This window comes from Octopus bimaculoides, chromosome 4 (assembly GCF_046866305.1).
Source record: "Octopus bimaculoides isolate indiv1 chromosome 4, ASM4686630v1, whole genome shotgun sequence".
NCBI lineage: Eukaryota > Metazoa > Mollusca > Cephalopoda > Octopoda > Octopodidae > Octopus > Octopus bimaculoides.
The window spans coordinates 122,023,122-122,043,121 of NC_142931.1; the positions used below are offsets into that span (position 1 = coordinate 122,023,122).

The following is a 20,000-nucleotide window of genomic DNA, read 5'->3' on the forward strand; positions in this document are numbered from 1 at the left end:
TTGTCAAATAAACTTCTTCGGTAAATGAATAACTGTGAAGAACAATATCGCTATTGTCCTATTGTATCTCTAGGAATCTGGATGGAATCCCACCGACAATGTTGGCGGCTGCCATTTGGAAAAATAAGCAATCACCTGGCGCAGTGCTAAAATCAGGGGTTCTACAACTTACACAAAATTTTCTAGAAATCTGAACAGAATCCTACCGACAAGGTCGGCGGCTACCATTTGGAGAAAAAAGCGATGACCTGAGCCAACGCTAAAATCTAGGGTACCGCAACCTGCACGAAATTTCTAAATCCATTTAAGAACAAAATGGTAGTACTAAAGAAAGTGGGTAAAATCACTTCTGGAACAATGGCGGATGAAGGATATGTGTAAGAGGGAAGGGTTCGGGACAGTAATGCCACATGACTTGACATGAAACATTTAAACATTTTCGTAATAAAGAGATTCACTCAGTGACGTAGCAAGGATTAGGAAACTATACATTTTTTTTGATTACGTGTTAATTATTCAAATACATTTTGAAGCTGGTGTAAAGGTAGCTGATAACTGGAAGATGATGTGGAAAAATATTTGGAAAAGATGATTTTAATTGAAAGACTGGGAGAAGACGATGCACATTTTATAACTGGGAAGCGGGCTCATTGTAGGATAGACCAACGGCGCCGGCTACACTGGCACTGTTTATTGGCTGATTCGACGCAAGTTTTTTAGGTTTAAACGTTCCTATACCGTATTTCTTTATAATCATCATATCACATTTGTTTTCAATCTTTTCTTCTCTTACATAATTCAGAATAACTTTACACCTTTCGTAATATAATTTGTTGAGCTTATATAATTTATCCTCTCCATTTGGATAATTGGTAGTGTCTTTATTTTCAATTGTAGCATTTATAGAGAATTTACATTATTTTCTATCTCCGTGTGTTCAATTCACTATCTCTTTATTCTGCTCATAACTAGCACTTTATTTCTTACACGCACGCACGCGCAGACACACACACAATGTACACATACACGCGCGCGTACCTGCACGCACGCACACACTCACATACACAGGTTGCAATTGTGTTTTTTTTTTCTTTTTTATAATCTAGTCTTGTCAGTCAACATATGTATATCTATTTCTGCTCATCTTCTTAACATTTAATTCATTTCATGGTGAAATTTCATCTCCAAGACTTCCTACAGTTATCGCGTGCATACAGTGAGAACCAGTATGTTATCTCTTACGCAAACATCAAGAAATAACATCTATTTCAACGAAATTACATAATGTATTCCATTGATCAAATTTGTCTTGTCCATTATGCGTTAACATCGAGTTAAGACTGCTAGCAGTTACCATATTAAAGTATCCATTCGAAGTCGTGTGCGGCTTCATGTTCAGCTTAGATTTTTTGCCCAGCACCTCTATGATTCATCAAAGCATGCTAACGTATGACTCACTGTTCTACATCAACAACAACCATGAGAATACAAGAAATCTAATGAGGGCCTGCTTTGGCAATATTCGATTTTTAAAAAGAAGAAAAAAGGTAGATATACAGGTGCAGGCGTGGCTGTGTGGTAAGAAGTTTGCTTCCCAACCACATGATTTCGGGTTCAGTCCCACTGCGTGGCACCTCGGGTGTATGTGTGTGTATGGAGGTGGTGGTGGTGGTGCATGTGTGTGTGTGTGTGTGTGTGTGTGTGTGTGTCTTTATGTTTGTATTTATCCTCCCCACTAACAGTCCACGTTCTTCTAACTTAGCGAACCGGCCCAAAAACACGTTGAGAATAAATATTAAACTTAAAAATAAGTACCGCGTTCGATTTGTTCGACTAAAACCCTTCAAAGCGTTGCCCCAACATGGGCCGCAGTCCAATGAAAGAAACCAGTAAAAAGAAAAATGCGTGTTTTTATACTGCAGAAGATAAAGCCTGTACCAAATTACTCTAATATAGGTCACTGATATCATTTCCCTAAGAACAAAGTGAGCTGTTAATACTGTCCCTGAATCAGTATGCCAGGATTAATGCTTAGCGGCACCTCATCCGGCTTTACGTTCTGAGTTCAAATTCCACCGAGGACGACTTTGCCTTTCATCCTTTCTGGGTCGATAAAATAAATACCTGTTGAGTACTGGTGTCGACGTAATCGACTTAGCCCCTCCCCGAAATTACTAGCCTTATGCTAAAATTTGAAATCAGAATTTTGTCTCTGAATCAAGTGAGCGAGCTGGCTGAATTGTTAGCTCGGCGGACAAAACGCATAGCAGGATTTTGTCTGTTTCTAAGTTCTGAGTTCAGTTCTCGTCGAGGTCTACTATGCCTTTCATCTTTCGGGGTCGATGTAAAGTCTTATTGAGAACTGGGATCGATCTAATTGCCTTATTCCCCTACCGAAATTCTAACACTCGAAATTGTTTTGCCGACGCAGATGGCCTTATTTTCAATAGTCCTTTCCCCGCAAAAGGACGAAAATTAAAGCCGACCTCAGCGGAATATGACCTCAGACGTACAACCGGAAGAAATTTCGCAACGCATTTTATCCGGCGTGCTTATGAATCTTCCTGCTTTTGCCTTACTTTCAATGATAAGATGGTAGATTATAAGCGATTGAATTCGACTTCGACTTTTGGCATCACACTTTTCATATAGAAACTGCAAGCTGTCGTACTTCGATGCTAACGCATAGCCAAGAACAAGTTGGTCAATGAAATACGTTATGTAAGTTCGTTGAAATAGATGTTATTTTTTTATTAACACAGAAAAGTAGCCTAGTCTACTGGAATTGAATGTAGAATCTCATACCACTGAAAAAATATTACATGTGTGTGTGTGTGTGTGTGTGTGTGTGTGTGTGTGTGTGTGTGTGTGTGTGTTTGTACGTGTACACCTTATCTAAGTTTATTTATGCACCGAGTAATTTAATCAAATTGTGTATTTGTATGTAAATAAAAAAAAAAAGATATCAAAAAACGAAACAAAACTTAAGAACTCATATAAATTTTATTATTTTAACAGGCCCATCTCAGTTGGCACAGAAATGTAGCAGGTATGTACTATCTATCTATCTATCTATCTATCTATCTATCTATCTATCTATCTATCTGTCTGTCTGTCTGTCTGTCTGTCTGTCTGTCTGTCTGTCTTGTTATACATTTTTGAAATTTACTCTTCCATACATACTTGATTAAGTGTCGAATTGGTAGAGTCTTTAAAGCGTTGAATGGTATGTGTCATGGAACATTTTCCAATTTTCTGAGCTCTAAGTTCAAATTCTACCAAGGTCATGATACCATTCATCCTTTCGAGGTCAATAAAAACATCGCACCACTCCACAGCAGTAGAGTATCGGGAGTGATAGCGAATCGGTATTGATGCCGTGTGGTGTATGTTCGAGTTCTTTGCGTTCTGACACACATGCTTGGGGCGATATTGATGCCAAGCTGTATCAGCCCTGCTGAGCGGTTTTTCCCTTGGATGGACACAGCGACGTGGAGAGAAGAGACTTGTATACGTTGACAATTGGCAATATTACGCAAAAAATTCTACCCAAGCCTGCATATATTTATATGTGAAGAGACAGATTGATCCGTGACCGAGGGAGCCCTGAATATACAATTGGTTCATATCGCGTTCTTCTGGATCAAGTTTGCAATTGAAAAGTAGATAACAGTGTAGTTAGTTTACGGGAATATCAGTTTTAGATAATATTACGTGAACGATTAATAATGCATCCTTATCAACGCCATTTTCATAACTGTACACTTGAATTTACCAATGGTGTACCGGAACAAGAATGCATACAGACCTTTAAAAATAAAGAGAACTGGTAGAGCATTCCAATTAAAAAAGTTAGTCGGTTTGAAAATAATAGATCAGACAAGTAACCAAGTTAGGCGCTGTTATAACTGTCCGGCGGATGTGAATGCCTTGTCAAAAATTGGAAAGAGATTACAGAGAACTAATGGAAAATTTGCAGCTTTTCTATCCAGACTATAGATTTTCATTTGTATTTATTGTCATCGGTGCGCCGGGCTATGGAACAATAGATTTGCATAAAGGGCTAGAACTGCTGGGATTCTCCAGAAAAAAAAAACGGAATAATCTCCTGGCATATAGAAACAAATGGTCAAACCAATAATTTATCTACTTATAAGGTGACATATGAACTCTTAGTTCATATGGAACAGCTGTACATTCAGAATATATTTCCGAAGTTCTTCACCTAATCTCATCATATTACTTTTGATCTTAAGTATACAACTTATGTACTCATTTTTCTCATTACTCTTCAGTAAGTGACATAATGCAACACTTAAATGTTGTCTGGACTGATTTATATTTCTGTCTCCATACTACCGTTTAGCATAGACCCGGTCAGTGTTACTGTTGATGCAGAAGTTACCAGTATTCGTTACTATCTTTCAAGTGCTAATGTCCAGGCTGCAGATTTCTATGTGTCCGTCTAATATTTCAAATCTTGGTACAAGCACTTGCACTGCAAAAGCAAGTAGGATGTAATTTTATCAAATGCAGGCAGTTCTGTAGTTTTATCAAATGCAGACAGCTCTGATGTTTTGTCATATGCAGACAGTTCTGACATCAATACCTTCCAAACTCTACTAAAATATTCTTTTGTCATTCTAGCTTTACTTTAACACGCAATTTTCTCATCTATTCTACAGTAATTGTAATATTCATCACTGGCGGTAGAGCAGACAGTCGGCTATTGACATCCATATTCCCTGTTTGGTCAACAAACTTCTCTGGTTTGACTTCCAAATAAGACTGCTTAACTTAACTGAACTTCATCCATATGTTCTGCAAGAATGTTGCGACCGGTTTTAACTGTCACTTGGTGCTGTAAATATTATTTGTATAGAGCTTAAGGTCATCGATAAAAAAGGTGGGGGTTACATTAATTTCTCTCTCCTTTGCAGATCTTATCACATAGTTTTTATATTTCTTCAACAAGGGCTTCACGTCTAGGACGGAAAGCATTACAGATAAGCCGGGATAGTCCTACTGACAGCCCAATTCTGTTAGTGACTATAAGAGTAGTTTCGGTTCTTATCGATATCACTGTGGATTCTATTGTTGCCAGTCCCTTCGTGGCATCATCTATAGTAGTTAGAGCCCTAGCAAGGCATAGTGACTCTTTAATCCATGAATGAGCAATAAGTAAACACCTTCTAATAGTCTAACCATAAAGTCAGCATATTTTAGTGCAACTACTTTGCTTTCTTATGAGTTATTTTGTTGATGAAGAACTATTCGAAGTGTAGGTTAAAGAGGGCAGTGCTGCAGAACATGAGCTTTCTGTATCCATAACCAACTATCAGGTCTCTGCCAGGTGGTTTTTCGTTCAGTAGTTTTGTAACAACGTCTAGGAGAATTTCACTGGTGATATGTTAAGTCTTGGGAGAGATGCTTGCACTGTTGCTCATTCCATCTCATCTAACCACATTGCAACACGGTAATATCGATTTGATGGAGGGAGGGAGCTTATAAGCAAATCATTTGTGTGGTTGTTCAGTAAGAAATTGCAGAACCCTCATACGCCGTCTAATGATGGGAGTACCCATGACTCACACATGAATAGCGTGACTTTAGAGCGGAAATGACATCACTTTGATTGTGTGTCTGCGTTGAAAAAACCCCGGGAATCCGAGCAAAAATGTAATTCTTGAAATTAAACACTAAGCTATATAATCGCCACATTGTGAATGATGAATATAATAGTACGTTATTAACTTTGCTATTATTTACAACGCCTTCTACTTTAATATTCGAGACCCGTGAATGAGTGGATGTTAATGTTTTTGACGAAGTAACATGTAACTAATCCTTTGAAGTCATATTTTAGTCACGTGTCCTAATGCACTGCAGAGAAAGCAGTTGTGTACAGCCTTGTGTAAAAGAAGCAGTGGTGCATATCTGATGGTTACGCAAATTAAACAATTTGATATGCCGTGTGCACAGTCGTTGCATATTCATTATACATCCGGCATTCTGTAATTAGTAAGTAATTTGGAACCAATATTTCCCGTTTGAGGTAATATCTTACTTCAGCTGAAATACTTTTTGACCGATAACAAGGCATGAAAATAGAGTTTGATAACCATAAAAAATTAATGTAAGGTTTCTTCGCGTGGTTTTTATCTTGGATTTTATCGTCTGCGGATGAAACTCTAGAAATTAAATCCTAGAAAGAAGTAACTTCAAAAAGAACTCCGCGTGAGTCATGTATGCATACATACACACACATGCATGCATACATACATACATATGTACGGACGTGTGTGTGTGTGTGTGTATGTGTGTGTGTGTGTACGTAAATACATGCACATATATACTGTTTCTGAAACAAGAAAATAAATAGATTTCAATGGTTGTCTCAGTTTACGTATTGCGAGAAGCTAGATTTTCTTCCATTCTTGCCAAAAAAGTGGGAGATGTAACCACCTTAACCGCCACCAGCACTGCTGCTGCTGCTACTACTACTACTACTACTACTACTACTACTACTACTACTACTTCTGCTGCTGCTTATGCTTCTGCTGCTGCTGCTACTGCTGCTACTGCTTCTACTATGTAGGGAATTGGCAGACTCATTACAGCGTTTGTAAAATAACTCGTGGTATTTTCCTTGCTCTCTTTTCTAAATTCAAATATCATTGAAGTCAACTTAGATCTTTTTTTTTTTTAATCTTTCCGGGGTTCTTAAAATAAAGTACAGGTCAAGTACTTTAGTAGATGGAACCAGCTAGCCCACACTCTCTAAAATTGCTTGACACGAGTCAAAATTTTTAACAGCTATCATTATGAAGGCAATGAACTGGCAGAATCGTTAGAGCGCCGGACAAAATGCTGAACAACATTTTTTCCAGTGCATTGCTTTTGAAAATAAATCCCCTTGAGGCCAGCTTTACCTTTATCCATTCGGGGTCGATAAAATATTGTACGAGTCAAGTACTGGATTCAATTTAATCGATTAATTTGTAAGAACTATTAATATTATTATTCGGTCAAATAAGGCGGCGTTCTGGCAGAATCGTTAGCACGCCGGGGGCAGCGATTTTTTTTTTGTCCACGAGAGTTCCGGATCCTAGTTATGAACTCATATGCATACAACCAATCAGAGCACAACTATCAAAGTAATTCATGAGAACATAACAAGTGATGGGCGATAAGATAAGGTCACTTGGGTAAGGAATGACCATAGCTCTTTTCTCTTTTAATAATGCTTGTTGTTCTTGTTCTTATTTCAACCATGGCTGCCTCTACGTAGTTATTTGTGTTGTTGTTTACTTTGTAAAACAATGAGGGGAGAGGGTTGCTAGCACATCACCTTCTACCCACATTTTTCCCATCCACATCACGTCTTACAACACCGTTCTTGAATGCCAACCTTTGTTAACTTGACAACAAGGTCAAGGTGAGCACTGATTGGCTGTATGCAAATGAGTTAATTACTGGGAGTCTGGAACTCATGTGGGGAAAAAAATTCGCCGCCGAGCAAAATGCTTAGCGGTATTTCGTCCGTCTTTAAGTTCTGAGTTCAAATTCTGCCAAGGTCTATTTTACCTTTCATCTTTTCAGGGTCGATGAAACAAGTACCAGTTGAACACTGGGTTGATGTAATCGACTCATCCCCTCCCCCAAAACTGCTGCCCTTGTAGCAAAATTTAAAACTATTTTTATTCGATCAAATAAGGCGACGAGCTAGCAGAATCGTTAGCACACCGGGCAATATGCATAGCGACATTTCGTCCGTGTTTACGCTTTGGGTTCAAATTACGCCGAGGTCATCTTTGTCTTTCATCCTTTCGGAGATCGATGAAATAAGTAGCAGTTAAGCATTTGGGTCGATGTAATGTCAGGATTTGTGCCTTTAATGGAAAGAATTATTATTAAGGCCGCGAGCGAGCATAATCGTTAGCTCGCCGGACAAAATGGTTAGCAGCACTTCGTTCGCCTGTACGTCCTGAATCCAAATTCCGACGAGGTCAATTGTCTTTCATCCTTTAGATGAAATAAGTAGCAGTCGAGCACGTTATCATCGTCTTTCCCTTTGACCCGAAATTTCAGGCCTTTTGCTTTGTAGTAGAAAGGATTATTATTATTATTAGTAGTAGTAGTAGTAGTAGTAGTAGTAGTAGTAGTAGTAGTAGTAGTAGCAGCAGCAGCAGCAGCAGTAGTAGTAGTAGTAGTAGTAGTAGTAGTAGTAGTGGTGGTGGTGGTGGTGGTAGTAGTAGGGATATTTTTGGTTTGACGGGCAACATTTTTCATTTATGTTTTATGTAGTGTTTTTGGTACCGAAACACTTTCAAACTTCGTATATTTGTATATATTGTTTTATAGAACAGACCAAAAATTTTGTATTCGAAGTTATTTCATGTAAAAAGTTGTCGTATTTGTGTAATTTCAACCAATCACTGACGTCTATTGAGGTGAAAACAATTACTGCCGTAACGGTGTTATGGGATCTTTTCCCTTGAATAAAATTAGTGCCGTTGTTTGTCAACAACAACTATCGGCGGTACTGTTATTTATAACATCGTTCGTGCGTTTGTACTGGTTTTAGCTTTAGGGTTTTAGGGTTAGGGTTCCGGTTTTAGAGTTAAAGTTAGTTTTAGGGTTACGGTTAGGGTTATGATTATTTTTGCCATAACCTCACTCATAACCCTAACCCTAACCCTAATCCTAAAACCCTATAACCCATAACCATAACCCTAACCCTAACCCCAACTCTAACCCTGAAACCCTAACCCTAACTCTAAAACCCGAACCCTAACCCAAACGCACGAACGATGTTGTAAGAAAACAAGTGTTGCCCGTCAAACCAAAAAGATCCGGTAGTAGTAGTAGTAGTAGTAGTAGTAGTAGTAGTAGTAGTAGTAGTGGTGGTGGTGGTGGTAGTAGTAGTAGTAGTAATAGTAGTAGTAGTAGTAGTAGTAGTAGTAGTAGTAGTAGTAGTAAGTTGAACAAGCAGCAATTAAAATAATAACAACGGTAACAATAATAAAAATAATGGTAGTGAAAGGATCAGATATCAATTTTTTTACAACCAGACTTAAGAACAACTTACCAAATGAAACATGTGACATTCGTTTTATCTCGTTACGATAAAACAAAGCGCATAATTTCTCCCCATTTCTCCCTTATTACTATTCTATCCTTATTGCCTTCTTACACCATCACTTTCTCTCCCTGTCGTTTTTTTTCTGCCTTGAATTCCCTTGTTCATGATTGAAACCTCGTTTAGTCTATTCGCTTTCTCTCTCTTTCTCTCCCTTCTTTTTTCTCACTTCCTCTCGTTAACTTATTCTTCCTTTTCTCACTCTTATTAATGCGCTATTTTCTACAGAAAATCTATATTTTTATACATACACCACACACACACTCACACACCACTACACAAACACACACACCACTACACAAACACACACACCACTACACAAACACACACCACTACACGAATACACGTATACCATCACGTAAACACGCACACATACCATCACACAAGCACGCATACTACCACACAAGCACACACAAACACACACACACACGCATGCCACTACACACACACCCATGTACACACACATGCTACCACACGAACACATTCTCGTGTGCAGGCAGGCACACACGTACACACGTACGCACGAACACACACACACACACACGCACACATGCACGCAAGAACACACACACATGCACGAACACACGCACACGCACGAACCCACACTTGCGGCGCACGCACGCACGCACGCACGCACAGAGGCACTATGTAGCGAATAGGAATTCAAGATACGTCTATTAGTTCTTTGTCTTTTTCTCTAAAACCGTTTAGTTCTTTTTCTTTCTATCACGCGCATACATTTATGCATATATGCATGTATGTATGTATGTATGTATGTATGTATGTCATTATTAACTCCGCCTTACCGAAAGCGGAGGTATTGTTTCAGGGATGCTTGGCCTCGTGACTGGCACGAACTGATCAGACTTTGAGATCGATCAGGTACCGGACAGAGATTCTGGATTATTTTCCCTGTTTTTTTAACTTAATTTTTAGTATTCTCGTTTGTGAGAACAGTCGAGTTTATTTCAGATATTTTCATTTTAAAAATCATCTGCGGCTAATCGTTAAGAGGACGTTGGTGTTGCCTTGGCAGAGGTTTGAGCTCTCTGAGTGCTCTTGTGCAGTTTTATTTTAAGATTTCTTGCCAATAGAGAAAGAGCCAGTTTCTAACCTAAATCCAAGGCTCCTTCGTTGGAATTTCGGCAACATCAACAGGATATTTTTGCATGCATGTGTATATGTATACGTGCAGATTCGTATGTTTTGTTTTATGTATGCATTTTTATGCATATAGTTGCATATCTAGACATGCTCATATAAGGCTGTTCAATGTCATATCAATTTATAAGCCAATACACAGACGTCTTAGCTTTTGCAAAGCTACAGAAGTAGGGAAAAAGTCAACGCTTTTGACCTAGTGAGTATAGTAAGCATTTGTGCTGTGTGTGTGTGTGTGTGTGAGAGAGAGAGAGAGAGAGAGAGAGAGAGAGAGAGAGAGAGACAGGGAGAGAGAGGGAGAGAGAGGGAGAGAGAGTGTGTGCGTGTGTCTGTGTGTGTGTAAAATATATTATATTTCTATCTTAAGAGTTTGTTATTTATCGTAGTGGGGGGACCTTACCCTATGAAATATTTCATGCGCTCAACACATGGAACACCTCAAAATGACAAATTGACTACATTCTGGGTTGTATCAGGTCACACTAATTACGAATAAATTTTTTTTTCTTGTTGTCATTGTATTATGACCATGCTGGGGCACTTAAATTTTAAAGCTTGGTAATTACTCTACCAACCCCTTTCGTCAAACCGCTAGGTTACGGAGACGTAAACAGATTACAATGCCTGTTGTCAAGTGGTGTGTTTTCATCTATTGAATGGCAAAGTTTCTCAACCAGTTCTGATGTTCTAACATTCCTCTCTCTCTCATACCGCTCATCGTTTCTTACCTCCTCTCTACTGTCCTTGAATATCCTGTGCCCGCGAATAGTAGATGCTTGGCTCATACAAGCTTATCCATAAGACGTCTGACCAGTTTTTTCCCCGTTTAACACAAAACTTTATTGCATAGCGAGCATTCAAATTGTCTTCACGTTCCGACTACATTCTGCAAACTAGACAGCTGTGACAAGCAGAGTTTAGTAGAATGTGTTCAAAGATGTGTTACAACCGTCTCCTTTGATCTGGAATAAGATTAGTCGGAAAGTCAGCTTATTATATATATACAGATAGGTAGATAGATATATAGTTATATATAATAATGTACACATACATACATTTAATATTTTTGATTAAAAAAAATAAGATTACATTTCAAATGAATGATTCAATAGATGTTAAATATAAAATAAATATTTCTTAATTTAGCTTCGCTTTGGCAGCCACCCATCTATTTTCTTGCGTTCTCAGTTTCATCAGTGATTAAAATATTTTGACCTCTGACGATATTGTAATAACAGGGAAACAGTCGACCAGTTGTCAGGTTGGAATTTAAATTCGTACCTACATACGCGCGCACACACACGCATATATATATATATATATATATATATATATATATATATATATATATATATATATATATATATATAATCTCTTCAAACAGATTAATTGCTTTCTCAATAAGCAATGTTTTACTTATAAAAGTATATTAAACAAATTACCTAGTGCATATACGTAATTTTAATTTCATACAACCATGTTATTGTTTCTTGGTAATACTCACGAAGGATGGGGGAAACCAAAAAGGATTAGAAATTGGAGACCATTTAACCAAATATAGCCCATATTATATACAACCTGACAGAACGTGGACAAATATACACCAGTCCTAACAACAATCCCAATACACAAACATACATATAAACCACAATTGATGGTTACAAATACATTCTTTGTGCTAGTGTTAAGACTCATCATGAACAGTCATGGTGTGAACAGTAAGGCACATATTAAGAATAAAGAAACAGCAGCCACGGCATTGATGATTGATGATTATTGATGATGTAGCTGTGGCCGACCAGGCAAAGGAATTTGAGTTGGAGTACGAGGGCTGCAACAATGATTTACATTGTTTTGAAATGATGGTTTAGCACAACAAGGAATAGCAACTAAATCTCTCTCAAATAATTCCTTGTTCTCTTTAAAATAAAATAGGATATATTGGATAATAATGTAGCCTTGAGGGTTTCGTCCATGCCATCGACACCAATAATTAACTGGTACTTTATTTTAACGACACTGAAAGCATGAAAGACATAGTCGGCCTCGGCGGGATTTGCAACATGAACGTGAAATCCGGAAGAAATATATTGACATTTTATCCAATGCTCTAACAATTTTGTATTCCATTACTGTTGAAGATGCTAATAAGAATAACGATTTCTAACTTTGCGTCATAACGATAGCATGTAAAAGGCAATAAATAGTAAAGAACTCTGAATGCATGAATAAACATGAAAACTGCATGAATAAACATTTAAAAAAGAATCTATAAGTCTTACAATACAAGATGACAAGTGTTGGGTGTGTGATGTATTTCTTCAATCATAAACCATATCGTATCAGAATATTCTACACTAGCTTTCACCAAATATATCTGTAGAGACAATAATATAGAAAAGCAAGTCTACATGCGGCTAGTCATCTAGTTTCAATTCTTTGGTTGAAAATCTCTTTGAACATACGTCCATCTTAGGTATTGACAACGCAGAGATAGAGTAGTATCGTGATAAATGAACAGACTGCTTACGTCACTGACAACGTTGATCAATAATAGCTAACGAGGTTTGCTTATGACTCAGAATAGGTGGAGAGTGTTTAGCTCCAGAAGAGCGACACAACAGTTACAGGGAGGTAAACAAGCCAACAAGCGGTTGTCAAGCAGTTGTGTGCAGGGGGCCTGGGTCTATGGTCGGCCTGGGTCTATGGTAGAAGACATTTGCCCAAGCTGTCACGCAGCAGGTTGAAACCCTGAGCTATGTGGTTGAGAAGTAAACTTCTCTCCACACAACCACATCTGCGTTTAACATTCTAATTCAACTTGGTTCATACACAGTCATTTCTATAATGAAGAAACCGTTACATTTCGTTCCAGAAAATATGAAGATCAAGATCTTTTAATATTGTTTAATCCATTTTCACACAATATTTTTAAAATATTTAACAATATATATGCATGATCTTTGACGTTCTCTTCTTTTTTCTTTGATGTGAGAAAGTATTTTCTTGACATATTTTTAAAATCATGGGATATTCTTGTTGTTGTTGTTGTTGTTGTTCTTCTTCTTCTTGTTATTCTTCTTCTTCTTCTTCTTCTTCTTCTTCTTCTTCTTCTTATTATTATTATTATTATTATTATTATTATTATTATTAGTAGTAGTAGTAGTAGTAGTAGTAGTAGTAGTAGTAGTAGTAGTAGTATTAAGGCGATGAGCTGACTGAATCGTTAGTACGTTGGAGGAAACGTTTAGCGGTATTTCGCCTGTCGCTACGTTCTGAGTTGAAATTCCGCCGAGGTCGACTTTGCCTTTCATCTTTTTGGGGGTCGATAAATCAAGTATCAGTGAAACACTGGGATTGATGTAATCGACTACTCCCCTCCCCTAACAAATTTCAGGCCTTGTGCCTATAGTTGAAAGGATTATTATTATTAAGGCGGCAAGCTGGCAGAATCGCTAGCACGCCGAGCAGAATGCTTACCGGTATTTCGTCCACGGGTTGACTACCTGCAGCCTACGGTACCATGCTATTCCTTCATTTCGGCTATCTAATACTTCCCTGATTATTCTGGACATGCTAAGGAGGCAAAACTTTTGTGACAGTTCTACTGGGACCTCTATTCCGATTTCCTTTATATTCCTCTTGATGCCTTCAGATACTGTTCCCAAGGACTCAACAATAATTGGCATTAACTTCACCGTCTTCATTCTCTATAGCTGGGCTATTTCGTACTTAAGTGGGTTGTATCTATTTATCCTTTCGCCTTCTTTCTTGACTATTCGTGGTTCAAAGGGGCATGCAACGTCAACTATATAGCATATGCGGTGCACCTTGTCCACCACCACTAGGTCCGGTCTGTTATGCTCTAGCACCTGATCTATTTAGATTCGGAAATCCCAGAGGATTTTGCTAGCTTCCGACTCTGCCACTCTGATTGTTCTCATACCACGTCTTGCCTCTCTCTAGTCCCCACTTTTCGCACAGTTTCCAATGTAGCACTTTCGCTTATTATTATTATTATTATTATTATTATTATTATTATTATTATTATTATTATTATTTTTAAAAAAAGGATTGACGTAACTCTTCACGAAGGTAAATAGTCAAGACGAAGAGTGCGATTTTAGATGTTTTATTTTTTGAACAACATTTCGACAGAACGTCTGTCTTTCTCAAGTTCAAACCAAAAGGTGATTGAAAATTCAAAATTTCAGAAACCAAACGTAAACTATGAACGTGAGTAACCAGCGTCCGTACGTTGATAGAATGACATCATCAGCTTTTGTCAGTTTTTTAATAAGCAGAAAAAAAGAAAAAGGAAGACGACAGAAAAAGAAAAGAAAAAGAGAGAAAGAAGAATATTCAATCAAACAGTTTTGTATAAATTTGATGATATTCTCCTGTCATCTTATTCATTCCTCCAGGGCGTGATGTCAATAACCCGCAAACATATTTCTCCTCATACATTCTGAGAAGTGAAAGTGGGGTACATTCATGATATTTTTTGAGAATGTGCACTTTCAAATCTTCTTCAAACTTGCAGCCGCTTGAAACGAAATGTTCAGCAAGTTCTGTTGAACTACTGTTCTTGTGCCTGACGTCGAATCTGTGCCCATTAAACCTTTTGTTTAATTGTTCCGTTGTACAACCAACATAAATCAAGTTATGTTTCGTGCATTCTGCACCGTACACTAAATGGGAATCTTTGCAGGTTCCCCCTTCTGTATAAATCATAACATTTCTATTATGATTTTTGATGGTATTCACTTCACTCATGTTGTTGCACAATGAACAGGGCTTACCTCTCTTGCGGCTGTTCTTTAAGGTACAGCGTGTAGATACTCCAATGTTCGTTTTCTTGGAGTCAGATATAGAGGTCAATAATTCTTTTATGTTCTTATTCCGTCGAAAGGCTACAATGGGCGGCTGAGGAAATGTTTGTTTGAAACTGGGATATTTTTTCACCACATGTTGGTAACTTTCATGCAACACTTTTGAAATGCCAGCGAAACGTCGGTGCCAGTTAATCACTAAAGGAATTCTGTAATCTGTTGTATTTTGTTTGCTAAGATTAGGCGTGTAGGTTTTACTATCTTTGCTAATCTTAGCTATTTCACTTGCTATTTCCTTTAAACGTGATTCACTGTAACCTCGTTTAACATAATGACATACAAAAGCATTTGCATGTTTCCAGTAATCCCCTATGTCAGTGCAAATCCGTTTTATCCTCAAAAATTGGGATTTCGGATTTGACCGAATAAGATGATGTGGATGATCGGAGCGGCGGTGGAGATATATGTGGGATGACGTTGGCTTGCAAAATAACTCTGTCATTATTCTGCCTCCAGAAAACTTGACTTTCGTGTCCAAAAATTCAACGCTAGTTTTTGAAAAACTAGACGTAAATTTTATAATAAAACATCTAAAATCGCACTCTTCGTCTTGACTATTATTATTATTATTATTATTATTATTATTATTATTATTATTATTATTATTATTATTATTATTATTATTATTATTATTTTACAGAAGCAATTCCACCCAAATTTCCTAGTAAAAGCCCAGTAGACCTGGTTTTCATGTTGGATTCCTCGGCGAGTATATGGCCTCCTAATTTTAAGAAACAACTAGCATTTGTAGAATATATGGCCGAACAACTAGATGTTGGACTGTCACCCCGCCAGGTGAGTATTAAATGTTTTGCGCATATTTTCACTTGTCTCATTTACTACAACAATCATTGCAAGCACTTTTCAGTGATGGTGACATATATATATATATATATATATATATATATATATATATATCTTTCCTTTCCTGAGCGTCCAATAATACTATCCATATCACGTCCTCACTTTGTTGTTTTTTTGTTTTTTTGTTATTGTTTTTTTGAACTATATATATATATATATATATATATATATATATATATATATATATATACATATATTTATTTATAAATATGTATATATATATATATATACATACATGCATATATATATATATATATATATATATGTATATATATATATATATATATATATATATATATATATATATATATATATATATATATACATACATGCATATATATATATATATATATATGTATATATATATATATATATATATATATATATATATATATATATATATATATATATATATATACATATATATACATACATACCTACATATGTATATATATATATATATATAAATATATATATATATATATAGTAAGTGAGTGAGTGAGAGTATATGTGTATATATGTATATATATATATATGTGTGTGTGTGTGTGTGTGTGTGTGTGTGTGTGTGTGTCTGTGTCCCCCCCCCCAATACCAACGATTGACAACCGATGTTGGTGCGTTTACGTTGCCCTAACTTAGTGCTTCGTCAAAATGGCTCGATAGAATAAGTACACACACTCATATTGTATGAGCGTGTGTATGTGTTTTTGTGTAAATTTTCATTTGAAGACGGTCGATTAATAATCTCTACTACATATATTGAGAACTTTTTCTCCTTTTATAAAAGCGTCTCTGTACGTATCCTTTCTCTACCTCGCTACCTCGTTGTGCGCGCGCGTGCGTGTGTATGTGTGTGCGAGCGCGCGCGTGTACAGGCGACGATAACCACAATGTTTAACCCACATATAAATGGATGTCAGGAACTTCTTAAAATTATTTTTTAATGAAATATTATAAGATACACTTTTTTTTTTATCACTTAACCCAATTTCGATTCTCACATCCTTTTCTTAGGATCTTTGTGGGAGGGCGGGAAACAAACCTCACAACTCCAGACCCCACCTAATCTCGAAGATTAAGTAGTATGCTGCATTTATCACATTCGAGATAAAAAATATATTCATGTCTTATATAAGCAAATAGTCTCAAATTTAGAAGAGCAAAGAATTTGTGAGTGTGAGATTTTGTGTGAAGTTCATGACTTTCTCATAGTCGTAGAAAGCAGAAGTTAAATTGATTGGGGACGCACTGACTTCAAGTATGTAACCTCTATAGGGGGTGAATGGGTAAAGTAAGCTGCGAAGAGGGCAAAGTAAACGGGACTTTGCAGTGTAGTCGGTGAATTGCCAGAGTAGGTAGTACATTGACAGAGTAGTTGTCGAATCGAAAGGGTAGGTAATGAATTGGCAGCGTAGCTCCTAAATTGGCAGGGTAGGTGGCGAATTGGTAGAGTAGAAGGCGAATTGGCGAATTGGTGAATTGGCAGGGTAAGTAGCGAATTGGCAGGATAGGTGACATATTGGCTGTGTAGATGGTGAATATATAGTGCAGACGGGTGAATTGGCAGAGTGAGTGGAGTAGCAGAGTTGGTGGTGAATTGCCAGTGTAGCTGGTGAGTTGGCAGGGTAGGTGGTTAACTGGAAGTGTCGTTGGTGCATTGGTAGCGTAGCCGATGGTTAATTGGCAGTGTAGGTGGTGTATAGGCTGTATATGTGGTGAATTGGCAGGTATGTGGTTAATAGCTCGAGTAGGTGGTGAACTGGCAGTATATGTAGTGAACTGGCAGAGTAGGTGGTGAATTGCCAATGCAGCTGGTGATTTGGCATGGTAGGTGGTTAATTGGTAGCGTAGATGGGGAATTGGTAGTGTAGGTGGTAAATTGGTAGTATAGGTGTGCTTAATTGGCAAGGTAGATGGTGAAGTGGCAGCGTAGATGATGAACTAGCTGGGTAAGTGGTGAATTGGCAGTGTAGGTGATGAATTGGTTCGGTAAAGGGTGAATTGGCAAGGTAGATAGATGGTGAATTGACAGTATAGATGGCATATCGTCACGACAAATGGTGAATTAGCAGGGTAGGTTGTGAATTGGCAGGATAGGTGATGAATCAGCAATGCCATTAAAGCCCATTATTTATTCCGACATTACATGACCTACTAGATATAACAACAAAATCTTCCTCAAATCACTTCTTAAATTCTTATATCCAAGAAAGGATACGTTAAAGTTCCTTGAATCCTCAAACATTTTACTTTTCATCTTTTAGAACAGATTTCTTGTTTTCTATTACGATTTTCATTTCTTTTGTCACTTTTTTCCGACTCTTTCAGGCAGTCTGCCATACCTTCATATCTTCTAGATCTTCCTCATCATAGCAAGATTATAGCGTGGCATTGTTTCTTATGACTGAGTGGGGTATCCTCGTATTCATGGTCGGATTCCTGATCCACACTTGGGACCTAAAACGAGGCGATCTCTGCCACTGTTTCTAGGGTTACATTTGGTGATGCCCTACTGTTACTGATGCTCTTTGTACTGTTCTTTTCCTTTCAGTTACTCCAGTTCTTCTATTTCCTCTAGGCGGAACGCTCTTACTTCCACTGTAGTAATTAGGTTTTTTACCCTGCATTACAAGCGTTAAAGCCTCTCACTCCATATCCACTGTGGGGAAAGACTCTGGATGGAAACTTCTTGTGATTAGGACTTTTATGTCTAGAAATTCACGTGATCACATATCGTTAGAGTTCAAGTCAGAATTTAGCACTCTCCCGTATTGTACCAGAAATTAGCATCTGCTTAGGGATCAACATCATTTCTGTTGAGGTCCCCGTAGATCATTGTATTATACGTTCTATATATTAGGAGGCCAGTCTCTGAATAAGTGACAATGAACTATACAACTTACCCCTCACTTCCTTCTCAGTTTACGTACGTGACATATATAAAAGTACGGTATGGAATATACCCAAAGATTTTAGCCTTAACTGCGTTCGTAAATTAAATAAATTGATTAAATTTACTAGATACACGAGACAGTAGTAAATAGCTGTCATCTTTATTCTAAAACTTTACCGTGGACTGTAAAAGTGGGTCGCCTGATCGACACTATATCTTGTTCATTAACTGTCATCAGCACAGTTAATAAACAAGCCACTTACGAAATTGTATTTAAAGCTGCTCTTCTAATGCTTGTCGCTCAATCAGATACTCATTTGACTATTAGGTACATTTTTGTGACATATAGTTCAGTAAAACTTGCACCGCTCGATATAGATCTAACTCATTAGCGTAGCTAGAGTGTGTGCTGCCCGGCGCGGCCCTTCCGTTTGCTGCCCCCGGACCCCACGAAAAACATATATATTGCCTACAGTAGACCCAAAAGTGCCACTCCTGTAAAAGTGCCACTCCTTTAAAAGTGCCGCCCGCCTCACCCCTAGCTACGCTAGAGATCTAACTCCATAAATACTGGTGCTACCGTCATCTATTCTTTCGAGAGCATAAGAAAATCACCTACTGCTTTAGAGTGTACTAATACGTCACTTTTCTCCTCGTTCTTGTTTTTTACCCTGCCTTGCCAAATAGTTGTTGTTTCAGCTAGAAGATGCATATCTAGGGTTCACCTTTTCTAGGTACCGGTGACAAGGAACGAGTCTATATTTCCACATGAGTTACAGATATTAAAATTTTTAGAATTATTTTTGTTGGGCAAAATTTGTGTTTTGATGTAAAATATTCTCGATTGTTTTCCATGTTTTTTTTTTTCGTCTTGTGAGTTTAGACTTCGTAGTTTTACGTTCCCCTTCAATATTTTGTGTATTAAGTGGGTGTTCGGCATACGCTTGTATGTAGACGAAGAATATGTATGTATATATAATTTTTAAAAATAATAATAAACTCAGACAGATGTTTTTTTGCTGGCGTCCTGTATGGGCAAACGTTG

General features: G+C 37.5%; 1 protein-coding gene across 45 annotated transcripts in view; it reads left to right on the forward strand.

Annotated features, from left to right (window-relative positions):
• Window positions 1-20,000, forward strand: part of LOC106868133 (matrilin-1) — a 146,723-nt gene that overhangs the window by 34,185 nt on the left and 92,538 nt on the right. For all 45 annotated transcript variants that reach the window (XM_089351279.1, XM_089351283.1, XM_089351281.1 and 42 more), the window contains exons 2-3: window positions 3,019-3,049; window positions 15,836-15,990. In XM_089351279.1, coding sequence (XP_089207405.1) covers window positions 3,019-3,049; window positions 15,836-15,990 — 186 coding nt within the window. The remainder of the gene's footprint in view (window positions 1-3,018; window positions 3,050-15,835; window positions 15,991-20,000) is intronic.